Source organism: Lethenteron reissneri, chromosome 50 (assembly GCF_015708825.2).
Source record: "Lethenteron reissneri isolate LAM-NWPU_2019-01 chromosome 50, ASM1570882v1, whole genome shotgun sequence".
In the NCBI taxonomy this organism is placed as follows: Eukaryota; Metazoa; Chordata; class Hyperoartia; order Petromyzontiformes; family Petromyzontidae; genus Lethenteron; species Lethenteron reissneri.
Window position 1 is genome coordinate 6,362,860 of NC_083828.1, and position 15,753 is coordinate 6,378,612.

The window sequence follows — 15,753 nt, forward strand, 5'->3', positions numbered from 1 at the left end:
CGATGTACCCACACTTTACCCCACCGCACGTGACCAACTGATGGGCAAACTGCGGCATACCCATTTATTATACTACTGGGTCGACAGGTGTGGAGGGAGGGGGTGTGGTGGTGGATTTGAGAAACTTAACCCAGTTTAATTTGCCGCGCCGGGAGATGGAGTGGAAGTGGCGACCTCTGGATTGCAAGTCAAGTGTGCGCTGCTAACCATTACACCACGGCTACTCGTCATTTTCAGTCTTCGGTACTGTACCACGTTATTAAAACGTGTAAAAGATTTGCTCCCCTCGCGATTTGATGGATTGGCACGAATCGCGGTCACATATATATTTTTTTTAAACCAGCATTTCTGGTGGCTGTAGGGGCCACAAACTGATGAGAGTACAGTATAGCACACGCTGTAGTATCACCAGCCATGCTCAATTCACTGCTGGTTGAGAAGCTCCCCCAGGCAGGCGTCATTGCTCAGGGTACCCACGATGTTAACAATCTATCGAGCATCTGCGCTCGAGCCGATGTCAACGCAATCATCTCCGCAGTCGACTACTGCCACTTTGGCGAGTTCTCGTCTCTGAAAGGTGATCCTCAACCGCTGTCCATCAACGGAAGTTCAAGACGTCGTGTTGACTGCTAAGAAAAGTGCGCTTGGAGGGAACACGTCGCTGGGATACAACAAATATTAATTGAAAAGAAGTTTCACACGCATGAGTCGATGTTACTCATCGATGAATCATAATCATGGCCATGTTGTTGTAATCATGATTGCGCGTTGGTAGTCCACGTGTAAATGAGTACGCGAGTGCGAAAGTCAAAGAGAACATGATTTTATTTCACTTTAACCCGTGCCCCCCCCCTTACCCCACACACTGCACTTTTACCCCACGGCATGGTAGACAAAGCTTATTGTTGAACAGTTACCAGACATCTAACGGACAGAGGCCTTTTTGACCATAAATAAATAACGTATGTACAGATATGGCTAGGCTTTCAACAACACAACACCTCTGTAGTCTACACAGCTTAAAAAGTCAACAATACTCAAGGTGTAGTGGATGAAAAGTTTTCGAACAGATTTTTTTTTAATAATTAAGTTTCTTTTTCAAAAGTCCAAATCTTTTTAATATCCTTTTGTAGTCGATAGCTTCACACAGCAATTTTTTTAAACGTTCAGAATAAATGGTGATGTTTCAACCATTAATAATACCACAAGTTCAATATTAACATCAACACATCAGAAAGAACATCAGATCACTACTTGTTCACAACAAAACACCCACAATATAATCTTATGTACAAGGTCGCGTGAAAAAAAACACCCATCAAACATTGCCATCATTTTTGTCAATATATTACACGTTTTTTTGAACGCACGATATAAATAAATCAAATAAACAAAAAAACTACAATTTTGTAAATCGTATTATTTTTCTTCCTAAACATGTTCACGCCAAAAAACAACATTCACAAGAGAGATGCACGGACGCTGCAGTAAATCGCGAGAATTGCCAAGGTGAGCGGTACGGGGCCCGTGACGCCGTGGGGCCTTCCCGGAGCGGCGTTCCCCAGCGTGGGATCGCTCGTGCCTCGGTAAATATGGATGCGGTCCTTGTCAGGCGAGAGAGTCTTGACATCTTCGAAGGCGCTGTACGCCGCCTGCGTGAAGTTCAAATCGCCCGTCGTCAGCAGGTCGAAGACGCACGAGTGGAAGTACAGGTCTTCCACGTGCAGCCGCTCCTTGCATTTCGCGCGCGCAAAGTCTGCCGTGAAGCCCGCCGGTTCGAAACTTCCTCCTCCGCCGCCGGCGGCCCGCGATCTTTGCGCGCGTTGCTCTGCTCGCGAGAGCAGCTCGCGGTAGTCGTTCTCGCGAATCCGCTCCGACGTGGGGCAGCCGTTGAGGCACAGCTGCAGGCCGCCGCCGTTCGCGTCGCCGACACCAGACGCCGTCACGGCCGCTGGGGCGCGCACGGCGAAGGTGAGGTAGCGGCCGATCTGCCGCACGACGAGCGTGGTGGCGATGAAGCGAGCCTGGATCTCCACGTGGCGGCCGGGCACCAGCTCGGAGATGCGCAGGCTGCCCGTGGTGTCACGAGGCCCGCCGTTCTTGGAGCCGTCGACGAACGCCGGCGGCAGACTGTCAGTCTCCGCCTGGTACATCTTGACGTCCGTGCACTCCGCGTACTCCTTGAAGATGATGGTCAGCTGCGAGCGCGACAGGGGGGATATGTTGGCAGGGAGAAAGAAAAAACTAAATTATGCTTTCCATAACAATGGCCGTTGATGTGAAAAAGTTAAGTAACAATCATTTGTAGTCCTTTGTCAATCCGCTGATAGATGCAGGCCTCCCACGCCATGTGAAATACTCAGAAAACCCAAAGAATAAGGTTACAATGCTCATTAAGTGCGCACAGACAGGGACATGAACCCCACTTGCTGTACTGCCACTTTATAGCTAGGGAGTTAAGTCTCATGAATACAAGGTGGCGTACCAAACAGTGCCCCCAGAGAACTTGATCACAGCTGCGCACTACGGACAATCAGCGACGACGTGACAACCAACAAACCATCCCCACCACCGCTGCCCACCTCCCCCGCTCAACCGCATGCGCACCTTGTTGGTGGCGGTGGCGCTGGAGCCTGGCACCACGGGGATGTTGGTGACCTGCACGGACAGGTAAGGGTTGTCGACGAGGGGCCAAGCGCCCTCCACCTTGCACGTCTGGAAGTCGTCCATGAAGGTGCGGAGGTGTGGGTCCCCGAAGAGGCCGCAGTGGCGGTACACGATGTCGCGCTCGCCCTCCGGCGGGGAGTAGCTGCACACGCCTGGATCGGCGCGGCCCCAGTCGGCCGCCACGCGATTACTACGCATGGTGGCAGGAGCAGGGGAAGCGGGAGAAGAGAAACCATCATCAGCACCGGCGTGGGCGCAGTCGATACCGACGCAACTGTTGGTGCCAACATTGCCCCGATCGTTACCGCTACGATTAGTAAAGCCAACGTGAGCGCGATCGCTAGCACCACTACAACCACAGTGGTCAGCGCCAAGGCGTTATCATTACGGCCACAACCTGTCGGCACCAGAGAAGGCCGGACATACTGCTGACGCAATTTGTGGGCATCATCATTACCACAGCCAGCATCGGCACTCAGAATGGGCGTACTCACAAGTTACACTGTCGTCGTCACCACGCACCGTCCATGTGATCATAGCAACTCGAAAATCTCTTAGGAAACGAACATTACTAGCAGAGCTGTCGCCACGTAGCCTGGGCATCATCATTTCATTGTACAGTCATTGACTGGTACTGATGATGAACTACCTGAGAAATAACTAGCTAAAAATGGCACTGTAATAATCTTATGGTGCTTTAGAAATTTCGAATTTCTCTTCCCTTTCCTCTAATTTTGTTGAGATGAGAGTTGTGAAAAGTTGAGCAAAAATGAAGAAAAAAATCCGGTATCATGATCCGCACTTTTATCCGAATGGTCACACACATGCACCTACATTGGCTGACGAGGCCAAAAGGACCCGGCGGTCAGCGGTGGAGAAGGGTGGGGGGGGGTCGGGAGTGGTGGGGTTTGGGGGGTATGGGGGGGTTGGAGGGGGGTGAGTTGGGGTTGAGCAAGGCCACTCACCGGCCGTGCGGCGGCGTGGGTGCCGTGGGGCCGTCGCGCGAGCAATTGTGCTGCGCCATGAGGTCGTCGATGCCGTGCCGGGCTGAGTGGTAGGCCAGGTCGCCGCGGCAGGCGCGCGCCGTGGCGTGTGTGCAGTGGGCGTACGCGCGCAGCGCCGCGCACTGCTCCCATGCCGTGTGGGCGGCCGTCGAAGATGCCACGAAGTCGGAGTTGCAGCGCAGGATGCGGCACTCAGCCGGCCCGGACGCCACTGCGGGAGAAAGAAAGAAAACAGACCGCGGGGGGAAGGCAGCAACGCGTTTGCGTTTAGTTGGTTTACCGTCGTGCATGCATGCGCCCCCTTTATTCTGACCGTTCCTACTGGTGACCCTGTTCTGACGAGACACTGTCAGCAGACTGGTATGTCGGGCACATTAGATAGATTTATGTCTTTCATTGGGGTAGGCCATCGTACATTAAACACCGCGCTAAAAACCTAGACACGGCCAATATCACTGGCAAATATCGGAACAAATCCTGACCCTCCCGGAGGTCAACTCAACATGGTGTGCTGTGTAAGCATCAGCATTGGGGAGTTCAAAGTCATCCGGGTTGTGGTGCTGGCCACACCACCCTCTCATGAGCTTTGCTAGACATTATTATTATGTACTCACACAGCCTGTTCAAGGCTAAAATGGGGGGGGGGATCTTTGTGATTGTTGGTGGTTAGGCTCACCGGTGGCAAGCGGTGATGTCACGGCGAGCAGGCAGGCAAGCAGCAGGCCACGGCGCGTCGCCATCCCGCCGGACACTCCCGGAGTTGGCGGTTGTAGCCCCTTCCGTCCGAGCCGCTTCTCCCCCCCTCTATGACCGTGCTTTGGTCCCGGCCTCCCCCTGTGAACGCAGCACGCGCAAAGAGAGTCTGGCGTTAATTCAAAAACGCATGAACATGCGAGGAATAAATAAAATCACACGAGCACCGATTGTCGGTAATTCGATTTAAGATATTGCACTGCTGCAATGCGTTTGTCATTTGACCACCATGATGATCAGTACAGGTTGGTGGTCGTTCAGGATATCGCTCGCCGCTGATTTCAGCCGTGGCCAGGAACCGTACTCGCGCCACCTCACCCAGCTTGCGCAGGAGATCTCCAAAATGAATAATCAAGCTTACAAACCCACGAGCTAAACTGGAGTTAATAAAATAATAATATTTAAAAATACGTTTTTAAAAACACGCTTTAATGAAATGTACCATACGAGTAATGGCAGAACTCCAGGAAGTGGCCCCGAGGCTTGCAATAATATAAGGGGCCGTGGTGATTTACAGCCAACGTCAGTTGAGCGTGGACAATTAGACCCAAGGCAAAACATAACATATAAAAAATATGGTTAAAATTTGTATTTTTAATGATAGAATATAGTATTGTCATCAGTATGACATAAGTATACCAGGTTTGCAGTCGATACCATATTGGGAAGTGGGTTAAAATTGAGTTACAAGATTTGAGGATACGACAACAACAACAGACAGTGAGTTAAATAAAAGCGTGTAAAATATTGTTTAAAAGATATTTGCTATTTTTTATGATAGAATATAGTATTGTCATCAGTATGACATAAGTATACCAAGTTTGTAGTCGATATCATATTGGGAAGTGGGTTAAAATTGAGTTACAAGATTTGAGGATACGACAACAACAACAGACAGGGAGTTAAATAAAAGCGTGTAAAAATATTGTTAAAAAATATCTTTTGTATTTTTTATGATAGAATATAGTATTGTCATCAGTATGACATAAGTATACCAGGTTTGCAGTCGATACCATATTCGGAAGTGGGTACAAATTGAATTACAAGATTTGAGGATACGACAACAACAACAGACAGAGTGAGTTAAATAAAAGCGTGTAAAAACACTGATCCTGGGCTCTGGCAAGCAGGCAGGAAAACCACAAGCCGAGCGGCGAAAGGGTTAATTGCCACCTTTAAACAGCGCCAGCGAGCCTGTAAACAGGCCGTCGATACGTAAATAGGGAGATTTTTAGCGGAAGGTGGACACTGTGGGAGGAGGCCAACTATTGGATGCGTGCAGTTACGGATTTAACTTGACTCGCACACTTCCATCAAGGTAGCCAAAAAAGTCAGCAGTCCCCGCAGCTGTGCGCCCACAGTTATAATTTACGGCCATTATGCACGCTCGGATGGAATTTCATTCCAATTAAATGTATCATCTAATAATTAATATTTTCAATGGCTGTGCATAAATTAACATTTCATTATTTTAACCTTTCCGCGGCGCAAATAGACAATCTCTGCGCGACGTAATTATTTTTTGAGATTAAAGCTTCTTCACGCTCTGCAGGTTCAATTCGGACACGCCACTCTCACGTCCGACTCGTACTATAACCCCACGTCCGACTCGTACTATAACCCCACGTCCGACTCGTACTATAACCCCACGTCCGACTCGTACTATAACCCCACGCCCGACTCGTACTATAATCCCACGTCCGACTCGTACTATAACCCCACGTCCGACTCGTACTATAACCCCACGCCCGACTCGTACTATAACCCCACGCCCGACTCGTACTATAACCCCACGCCCGACTCGTACTATAACCCCACGTCCGACTCGTACTATAACCCCACGTCCGACTCGTACTATAACCCCACGTCCGACTCGTACTATAACCCCACGTCCGACTCGTACTATAACCCCACGTCCGACTCGTACTATAACCCCACGCCCAACTCGTACTATAACCCCACGTCCAACTCGTACTATAACCCCACGTCCGACTCGTACTATAACCCCACGCCCGACTCGTACTATAACCCCACGCCCGACTCGTACTATAACCCCACGTCCGACTTGTACTATAACCCCACGCCCGACTCGTACTATAACCCCACGCCCGACTCGTACTATAACCCCACGCCCGACTCGTACTATAACCCCACGCCCGACTCGTACTATAACCCCACGTCCGACTCGTACTATAACCCCACGTCCGACTCGTACTATAACCCCACGCCCGACTCGTACTATAACCCCACGCGTGCGATCCTGCGTCGCACTTTAAAGTACGTGGAGGAGGCATGAGCTGTATTTATGTATGTACAACTTCTTCCGCACCGTACGTTGGCCAGACCGTGTTAGATCAGAGGAGCTGATTTTACCCCCGGCTAATAACGTCTCTTTTTATATTTTACCTTTACAACAATCTGCATGTAAAAAAGGCTAATATTTGTAAAACAAAAATAAAGATGAGCTGGATTGCATTCATCTAGTTATTTCTAAATACAGTTACTGATGAAAGTGCTTCATTTTTGTTATACGATGGGTGCATTAAGATAAAAGTCAGTGGTTTCCTGCTCAATTGAACATGGGGAATCACTCATCTCCCATTTACAGCCCTGAGCAAGTGCTGAAAATTCCATCGGACAATCACGACCAACTTCGTTTAAAAAAACCGCTGCAGTTGCACAGCCGTACACTCAACTACCACAAAGGCGGATCGGGTGGGGGGGGGGGGCGCGGGGACAAGGGGGGCACAATGAAAATCTGGATAAGGCCGTGGACACGGTGCCCCCTGCAGAGAGAAAATTGGGGTTAGGAGAGATATCCTGGCGTGCGCGCCATGCGCTTAATCACTGCCGGCCTGTCCCTCGCACCTGTGCACTGGGATTAGGGCTCCCTGCAAGTGCCCCTCTCTGGTATCTCCCCCCCCCCCCCAAGACCTAATTAGTACCCAAATCCATTTCCATCCCATCAAAAGAGACCCCCGGGGGAATAGAGGAGCCACCCCTGTTAAGTCCTCTGCTAAATGCTACACTTTGCCCATGCGGGTTTCTTGATATTCTCTTTCCGCTCAGGTTACGTGTGGAAAAAGAAGAAAAATTACTGCGGTTAATCACCCATATGTACAAATTAGGCGTGTAGTTATGCCACCACCCCAGCCCCTCCGCCCCCCAGCCAAATTGCCCAAAGGTTATTTGATTAATTTTCACGATTGACGACCGCGTTCGACTCAAGAATCTGTTATTTTCATCTAGATTTTCCAGTCTCATCCATATTATCTCTTGATTTAAAAACTGAGCCTTTCTGTTCAAATACAAATGATGCTGCCGAAGAGGTTGGAGGTCACAAGAATGATAGATCTTCTTGGTTCTTTCGGTAAAGTCACGTAGAATGGAAATAATAAAAGGTCTGTCGGGGAGACGCTGTCTCCCCTATTCTCCACCTGAGGACGGCTGCTTGCGTTGTGGCCGAAACGTCGTGAGAATTATTTTATTATGTTTTATTTTTATTATTTCCATTCTACGTGACTTTACCGAAAGAACCAAGAAGATAAATCCCTGCAGTCACGAAAGCTTTAAATCGAAAATAATGATAGAGGTCGGTTTAATCCTCCTGGAAAATAGGCACGACACACTCATCGATGTCGCTTGGCATGAACATGTAAAATGATACAAAATCCTTCGTGTTAAACATACAAATCAACTGTCCTTGTGTACAATCAATTGCTCAATGAGGAGAATAACTCCATCCAATGATATTTCACATTATGAATTTAAACTGCCGATGCTGCGGATTTATTTGTATTATGATTGTTTTGGACAAAGGTGGTCAGTTTTAAGCTGCCTCTACACAGCTAGCCTCCTCTTGGCCGGCCAAGGATAATTGCTCCAGGGCGCACCATTCATGACAAAATTAATGGAGCACGTTTTGTTATCCCCCCCCTTTATACCATGGCGATAACCTACGACAAAGAAATTATTCAATGCATCAAGAGCGTTAAAATTACTATTCAGGTCAAAATTGGTCATTTTGACAAAGGTGGTTGCGGGGTAGGACAAAGGGGATTTCATGCTTAGAATTACATTGAGAGACAGAAAGAGAAGCGGGTGTATGGTGTATTTGAGAACAGGTTAAGTACTTGAGTACTGAACGCTGGCTGTGAAGGAAAGTTAAGCGGGGCTTGGGACAGGACGCGTTGCCAGAAGGCTTGGACAGGACGTGTGGCGAAGAAGGCGACGATGACCGGTGGTCGAGACTCAGGACTGAGTGGCAGCCCAAGGAGAGGAAGGCACCCGAGGGGACGCTGACCGTGGGGGCGTTACGGTGGCGAGATAACTACCTCGCCTGGTATAGAGGAGATTGTGGGTTTGATCCTGACCCTGACGCCTGTTGTATATTTGGTGACGTAGATTTTTTTTCCGGGTCCTCCCTCTACATTTATAATGAACATGCGTTTAGATTATTTAGCTTTTTAATGAATTTCCAGAGAAGCCACTTCATTGAGTTATCGTTTGTAGCCAAGTCACTTCTGAAAAGGAGATTTCGAGCTCAGATTGAGGTGATGGAGACTGGCTCGTGTGAAGCTGTTCAGTGGATTATTAAATTGTAGGGCCGTGAGAGATGACAGGCAGCTTGGGGAGACCCTCGGCAGCGGATTGATTGTGGCTGACGACGATCATGCTGACGGTGAGGCGGAGGGCCAGTGTGTCTCTTTTGGGGTGCGTGTCACAAACGTTAACACCCTCTCCACACACGCCAGTTTCACGTCCAATCTGCGTGCGGCTCACGCCCTTCCTAGCGCCACGCTCGCTCAACATCGTCAAGGGCAGGGCGAGGTCACAGATTTGGGGTTCGAACTCACGCTGCTCGGGCCCGGAGGCGACGGACATTTTGGAACCCAGGCAGTTACAGCCGCCACTGCCACACACGCACACAGCACTCTCGCCGTCCCCAACCCTGCCACGGATAATTCATCATTTCAAATGCATTTTTGTAAAAGCGTTCAGACGCCTGCCAACTATCCTATTAGATGATGGTAATCAGCTGAAAGCAAAACAGATTATTATTCCAAATGCGCACCGTAATGCCATTAATTACGCCATCGCTTTTCACCATCCCCGCCCGCAGAGCCCTTGCAGATTAATTCGGCTAACGAATGCAAATGAGGCGAGGGTCTGCAAAACAACTCAAACAAATAATAAACTTGCGTGCCCGCCGCGAGTCTCCGCTGAGCTTTAGCCCAAGCCCGAGGATGAGACACTCATCCCGCGTGCGCGCATCTCACGCATCGCTGGTGCCGATCGCCCAGGTCCATTAACCCACCCTATTTTGGCTGCTGTCCCCACTAAAAGAAGGGAAGATATCACAATCCCTAAGTGGGCTAAACTTTGTTTTCTGCAGCAGAATCTCAATACAAGCAACACACCCCCCCCCCCCCCCTGGGAGCAGGTGCAAGTGTGGTTATAATCAAATGTTACCCTTTGCTCTGAACCCACCAGTGTACCGTTAGCTTATGTTGCTTACCAAGTGTGTTTATGTAAGGTGTGCTTATATCCAGCGTCCACTGTATTCGGCGAGGATGTGATATTGGCAAAGCAGAATGGGTGACAGCGGAAGGGTTGAAGCATGAGGTGAGAGCACAGAAGCATGCGCTAAGAAGATGTGGGGGGGGGGGGGGGGACGGGTAAAGTACAACAATTCCCACAACACAAACAGCCTACAGAACCTGTGATTTGCAAGGCTGGGGGGGGGGGGGGGTCACCCACCACCGAAACGCAAATCCAGGCAAGGCCCTGCTTGGATTGGGAGATCCGGATGAGAGCGGGCGCATTCCCAGGGTGGGTTGGTCATCGGCTCGTGGAACATAAAATAAATATCTGGGCAACGTTTTCAAGGATCGGAGTACTTTGGGGAAGGGCACTGAACTCACGCAGGATAGAAAAAAAAACGTGAAAAAGACGACAGAACGATGTGCGAGTAACCGCGCACAAATTCGATGGCCGAGATCTGCCGAGAAAATCATGGCGGCCGATCGGCAAGCGAAGGACGGCCGACTCAGTTGGCCAACATCGAGTGGTATCTTCCAGTGATAAATGGCGATGACAACGATGGTGGTGAGGATGATGATGATGGCGATGTTGACGATGATGACGATATATGCACTTATTTGTTTCCGCGGCGGATCGGTTAACGTGCGCAGCTGCATTGCCGGTGATCCCCGAGGGAGAGTGATCAATTAGGCAGCGTCTCCAGATTAATTTACTAAAGCTGTCAAACGCCATCGCAAACCAGCTAGCGTGTGCAGGGAGGGAGGGGAGGGGGAGGCTGGAGGGGGAGGCTGAGAGGGGGTGGAGGAGAGTGGAGGAGGGAGGTGTCGTTGGCGTGGCGGTTAAGTCTTCAGGTGCCGAGGATGAGAGTGGAGAAGCAGCGCTGCTAAATACCACCGCATGAATTATTCAGGCTGCTCTTTCCTTTAACGGTGACAAAGCGCTGATGAATTTAACCCATGCCAGTGTATCACGCCTGATCCCCCATGACCTCTCATCCACCCCTTTGTGCCGACCTCCGCTCCCCTTCCTGCCCCACCACTCAACCCACCCCTTCTTCCCCAGAGCAACGATGAACGGTCAGTGACACATGTAAAAGACATGATCCGCCGTATAGACTGTTGGGACAAGTGCTGTTAACGAGCACCTAATGAAGGACGGCACGGCACCCGAGGTGGTGGAGTGGCCAGCACCATGCCCGACCACGTCTGTCTCCCTGTTGGCGATGTTACACACTGCACCAGGTACTCATTTTAGGACGAGTCAACCTAGGGGAGGCCCATAACCAGTTGAGATAATCTCCACTGGTGTTGGCCGTGAGCAGGAATCCAACTTGAGTAACCGGGTTCGTAGTGCAGCGCACTAACTGTTGCACTACCGCTCCCCGCAAACACAATCCTGCTGCTTTATCACCGAGTTACGAAGCGCAGTGTATGCACTCAAACGCGCCAATCTCATTTACGAATCTCAAGAGCCGGACGGTTGCACTCCGATGTAAGCTGGACAGGCATGGGGACTCGGACACCGCGGGGAAATCGGACATGGACAGAAACAAAGCAGCAGTACCCGTGTACAAAAGCCAACGTATGTAGCAGTCGACAAGACTGCGGGAACGAAGAATACAAAGATGAAGAGGCCTTCTCTGGCCACCCTTCTCTGTTAACTAAAGCACAAGTGGGTCGTCTTTGTTAAACAATTACCCAGGTGAAGGACACTGGGATGGGTCAGGCTAAATTTGAGCTCAAGTGGATCTTTGCGCGGGACACCGATGCCTCGTTGCTGCTGTTTAAACAAAAAGGAGAAGCCACTTAAAATGCCACGCAAAAGAAAGCCAGCACCTGAGTTTAATTATATCGTTTTCATCATCATCACACTTGCCATAGACAGCCATGATCAATCAACTATTGTATGAAAGCCTACCCCGCGCGATGTCAGCAATGGGGGTTATTTTGATCGCATTTCGCAATGCTGATCAACGCAGGCTGGCCTGGCCCGGAGCTGGTTCAGATAACACTCGCCACCGACGTTAGCCATGCGCCTGGCAATCAAACCGCACGTCGCCAAGTCCACAGTGGACGAAAACCTCTACGCCACCACTAAAACGGTATGGTGCGCCGGCAATTATTTTTTGCCGAGATGCTTACTACTGCATGCACGGCCACGCACGCTCGGTAAATTGTATTTGGTGCTGCCTGAATGGGAACAAAATCAAATACGACCTCGCGAGGTCACCATGTGGATGCAAAGACACAGCAGATTTAGACATGCAATCTCTGTATGAGTGAAATGTTTGTAGTCTGCCACTGCCAGCCCTGTCCGTGAAATGAATGCAGGATTGAACACAGCAATTAACCTCGTAGTTAAGTGACTCATTGGCTAACGAATGCGTTCATGAAACGGGAGAGGGCGCGACCCAACACAGAAAAACACGTCAACGAGGTTACAGTTCGACAGCAGTAGGGCAAGTAGGTTGCTGACCTATCTGTACTAATGTTTAACACCATTAGTCCCGAGTATATATTAGTTTCGTCTGATTACAGACAATAATAAAAATGCCTTTTATTTATCCAAAAAAACCTAAATAATACATTTCAGGCAGGTCCTGCATTGTGATGTTTGGCCAATTCGATTTTGAAGGAGTTTTTTCACACGAGAGTGAACTGGAGTACTAGGAGAAATCCAATGTCCACTTACACAGATGGGTTGACAAAGCCACTTCATGTACTGCCACCTCATGGCCACTTTGTAAACTGGCAGGTTTGGCAGTTTCATAATGTATAGTCGCAAGTGTTGGCCAAAACACCGTCTAGGAGGCGCTCACGAGAACTCTGGAACTCCCTCGAGTGAAGGTTCTTCTGCCAACACTGCCGTGAGTGGGCAATTGCAGGGTTGCACCTTTACCTTTCTACACCCGAGCAACCAGCCAACCGGCGCGCGTCGAGAGCACTTCAATCAGAGTTAAACGAAGCCGCCGGCGCCAACAATTTCTCGGCAAGATTAAAACGCCATCACGGCGATCGGCGATTCCGCGCACGTGCGCGGTTTCTCGTTCAATTCCGCAGCGGGAAGAGGGGGTTAAAGGCGGCAGCGCTGGGCCGGCTGGCCCTCCTCATCACTCTCGCCGTCGCCGGGGCAGAAAAGGTCCACCCATTTGCCAGGGCGACGGGCGAACGAGCAGCCTAACCGCTCTGCATGCGCGCTCAATTTCCACCGAAAGCAGCCTCCGTCCGCTCGCCGAGCCACGCGGGCCGTTACTCACCATCACCGTCCCCCACCCCCCCCCCCACCCACAGGAGCCGTCACACGCCACGTAGCTCGCGCCCGCCGCCAAGGCCGCCTCGCTAAAGAGCGCCGCTATTGATGACCGTCCGGTGTAACTTCTCCCCCTGCCGCCGCCACCGAACAGCCCGCTTGAGTGAAGGGGTCTCCTCGTGGCAAATGAGCTCTGCGCGGCTCAAAGGGGCCCACCCGGTGTGGAAAGCAGGAAGTGGGAAATCTACGGCTTCCCCTGACTTCATTTCGCACCGTCCGTGGCCACACGAGGCCGCCCCGTTTGAAATAGCCCACAAAGAATATGTATCCATCAATGCGCGGATCTTAGCCGTTTGTCTACTCCCTAACCGTGAGTCACCATGGACGTTTTGGTGAGAAGGGGGGGGGGGACTGGGTTAGGCCAGGGGGCACGGAACCTTCAGCCGTGTGCTAGATACGACCCGGAGATTTCATTGCAAATGGTCTGCGGTTACACGAGGCCTACCAATTCTAACGGCTCGGGAACAATATTTTGTCACTGCAAGCCAAGCATCTAAAAGCTGCAATTTTGTTTATATCGGATCAGGTTCATGAGAATTATCGTGGACCCCACCGCTACACACAGTCGTATGGACAGACGAGACAGAGGAAATGCATGACCACTTTCAAGGGCGCATTGAAAAAGGTAAAAAAGTCACCTTCAAGCATTAGTGTGCAAGGTTAGGCAACGCTTATGGAATACACATTCCACGTGCGTTCGCCCGTACGTGTACCATGATGGGGTGCAGGGAACTAGCAGCCCCTTTGCATTATTCACTGGCAGGGAATGACCCAAGACCATTTATGTCACCCTGCCCAGTGACACCAAACTCACACGAAGGCCTGGAGCGCTGATCTTCAGAGGCCCAGCGAGCCAATCGCAGGCCTAACAAACAGCAGGGGTGACCGGAGGGTAGAGAGCCATTGGTTGATTTGATTCTCAAGGGGAAGAATTTTATCGATTGAGTTACGATGGGGGTCAGAGCACAGGACTTACCCATGGGGTGAGGTGTTGCATGAAGGAGACTCTCAGACTTGGGTTTGCATTAAGTAGGAGAAATAATTAAGCTTATAAAAATCTAAAAGTGTTCATAAGTTGAGAACAGATTTCCCTCCTGTTTTCAGGTTCAGTTTGTGTGATTTCACGATATATATACGGATAACCAAATTCTACAAAAATTTGTAAGATACGGTTTGAATTCACTATGTATGTCACTATGTGGTCGGACATGGGACAAAACAGTGTATGCTATTCCTTGTGCGGTTTCGCTTTGTGCGCCCTGTGTTTGGAACGTAACATTTTAACAGCATATCCCTGCGCTTAACGGTCCAGTGTTTATCTTGACTATCTAAATAGCTGCTTCACAAATGCATTTGTTGGACAAGAAGTAAAGGGCGTACTCGTTTTTGTTCTGTTCATGAGTAAAGAGGCCCTATGGATATTACAAACGGCATTCTACTGCATAAAGGGTCCAAAAAGAAAAAAGAAATTCAAAACTGAGTAACGGTGGCTGCTGCTGCTGAGAGAACTTCGCCAAATTTGAACTCGGTACATCGACATCTGGCGCAGCTTTTTCGCTGGACCTGGGGAATGAGTGGGACTTCAAAACTCATCAGTGGTGAAATTTGCTTCGGTGGGGGATTGGTTGGTGGGGGGGGGGGGGTTCAGAGAGGGTGATGTTCATTTTAGGCCACTCAGCCGGCACCTCTCAAATCCTGGGTTCAAGTCCCATGGGGCGGGAGGGGAGAGGGGGAGGAGAGTGAAAAATGGAAGCTGTCTCCTCCTTAGCCTTGGAGGGGGGGGGACAAAGAAAGGAGAATTCTCAAAGCCTTCTTGGCCCAGTCACCGATGGCCACACGAGCAAAACACTTCTGAAAATAGCAACGTACATTTGGCGGGGGGCGAGTCATGGGCGAGAGAGGTCAAGCCATCGGAATCTGCAAATCCGTTTCATCGCTGGCCCCGGAGAGAGAGGCTTATGAGGAGTTAGGGAGGTCTCGGAGCAGGGAGACACACGGCCTGTTCCGATCTAAAAACAGGAAATGAGTCGCGTAGCGTAAGCGTAATGTCAGAAATGTGACAACACCTCAAATATATTTGGGTGAACTGAAAAAAATATCACAAAAAGATGAAATGAAGATGGGTGGGGCTCAGATGTCAAAAGCGCTGCACACAGGCACCGCTGAGATCCTGGGTTTGATTCTGCGTTTCGGCCACTTGCCTGTGATTGAACCCGCAAGTTGGTCATCATTTTACTACACCAGAATACACCGTATAAAAATGCATCCTTCACTTAATTTGGTTATATTTCTGTTCTAAGAATTAAAATAAATTCCCATAGCAGAACATGTGGGTGAGTGCACCCCCTAGTATGTGGATTCAAAGGCTTGAAGTTCCTCAGGTAGTTCGGTAATATTCACTTCCGTGGGCCGTTTTGTAACTCGGTCTCTGCGAGAATTTCAAATGGCTTCTCCATATCACGTCACGACACCAACA

The 15,753-nt window shown here is 50.0% G+C and overlaps 1 protein-coding gene across 4 annotated transcripts in view; it reads right to left on the reverse strand.

Moving 5' to 3' along the window:
• Positions 1–862: 862 nt before the first annotated feature.
• LOC133355131 (repulsive guidance molecule A-like) overlaps positions 863–15,753 on the reverse strand; it is a 125,651-nt gene continuing 110,760 nt past the window's right edge. For all 4 annotated transcript variants that reach the window (XM_061572448.1, XM_061572445.1, XM_061572446.1 and 1 more), the window contains 4 exons: positions 4,348–4,505; positions 3,633–3,882; positions 2,608–2,857; positions 863–2,198 (listed from right to left, as the gene is read on the reverse strand). In XM_061572448.1, coding sequence (XP_061428432.1) covers positions 1,461–2,198; positions 2,608–2,857; positions 3,633–3,882; positions 4,348–4,411 — 1,302 coding nt within the window. In that variant the 5' untranslated portion in view covers positions 4,412–4,505 and the 3' untranslated portion in view covers positions 863–1,460. The remainder of the gene's footprint in view (positions 2,199–2,607; positions 2,858–3,632; positions 3,883–4,347; positions 4,506–15,753) is intronic.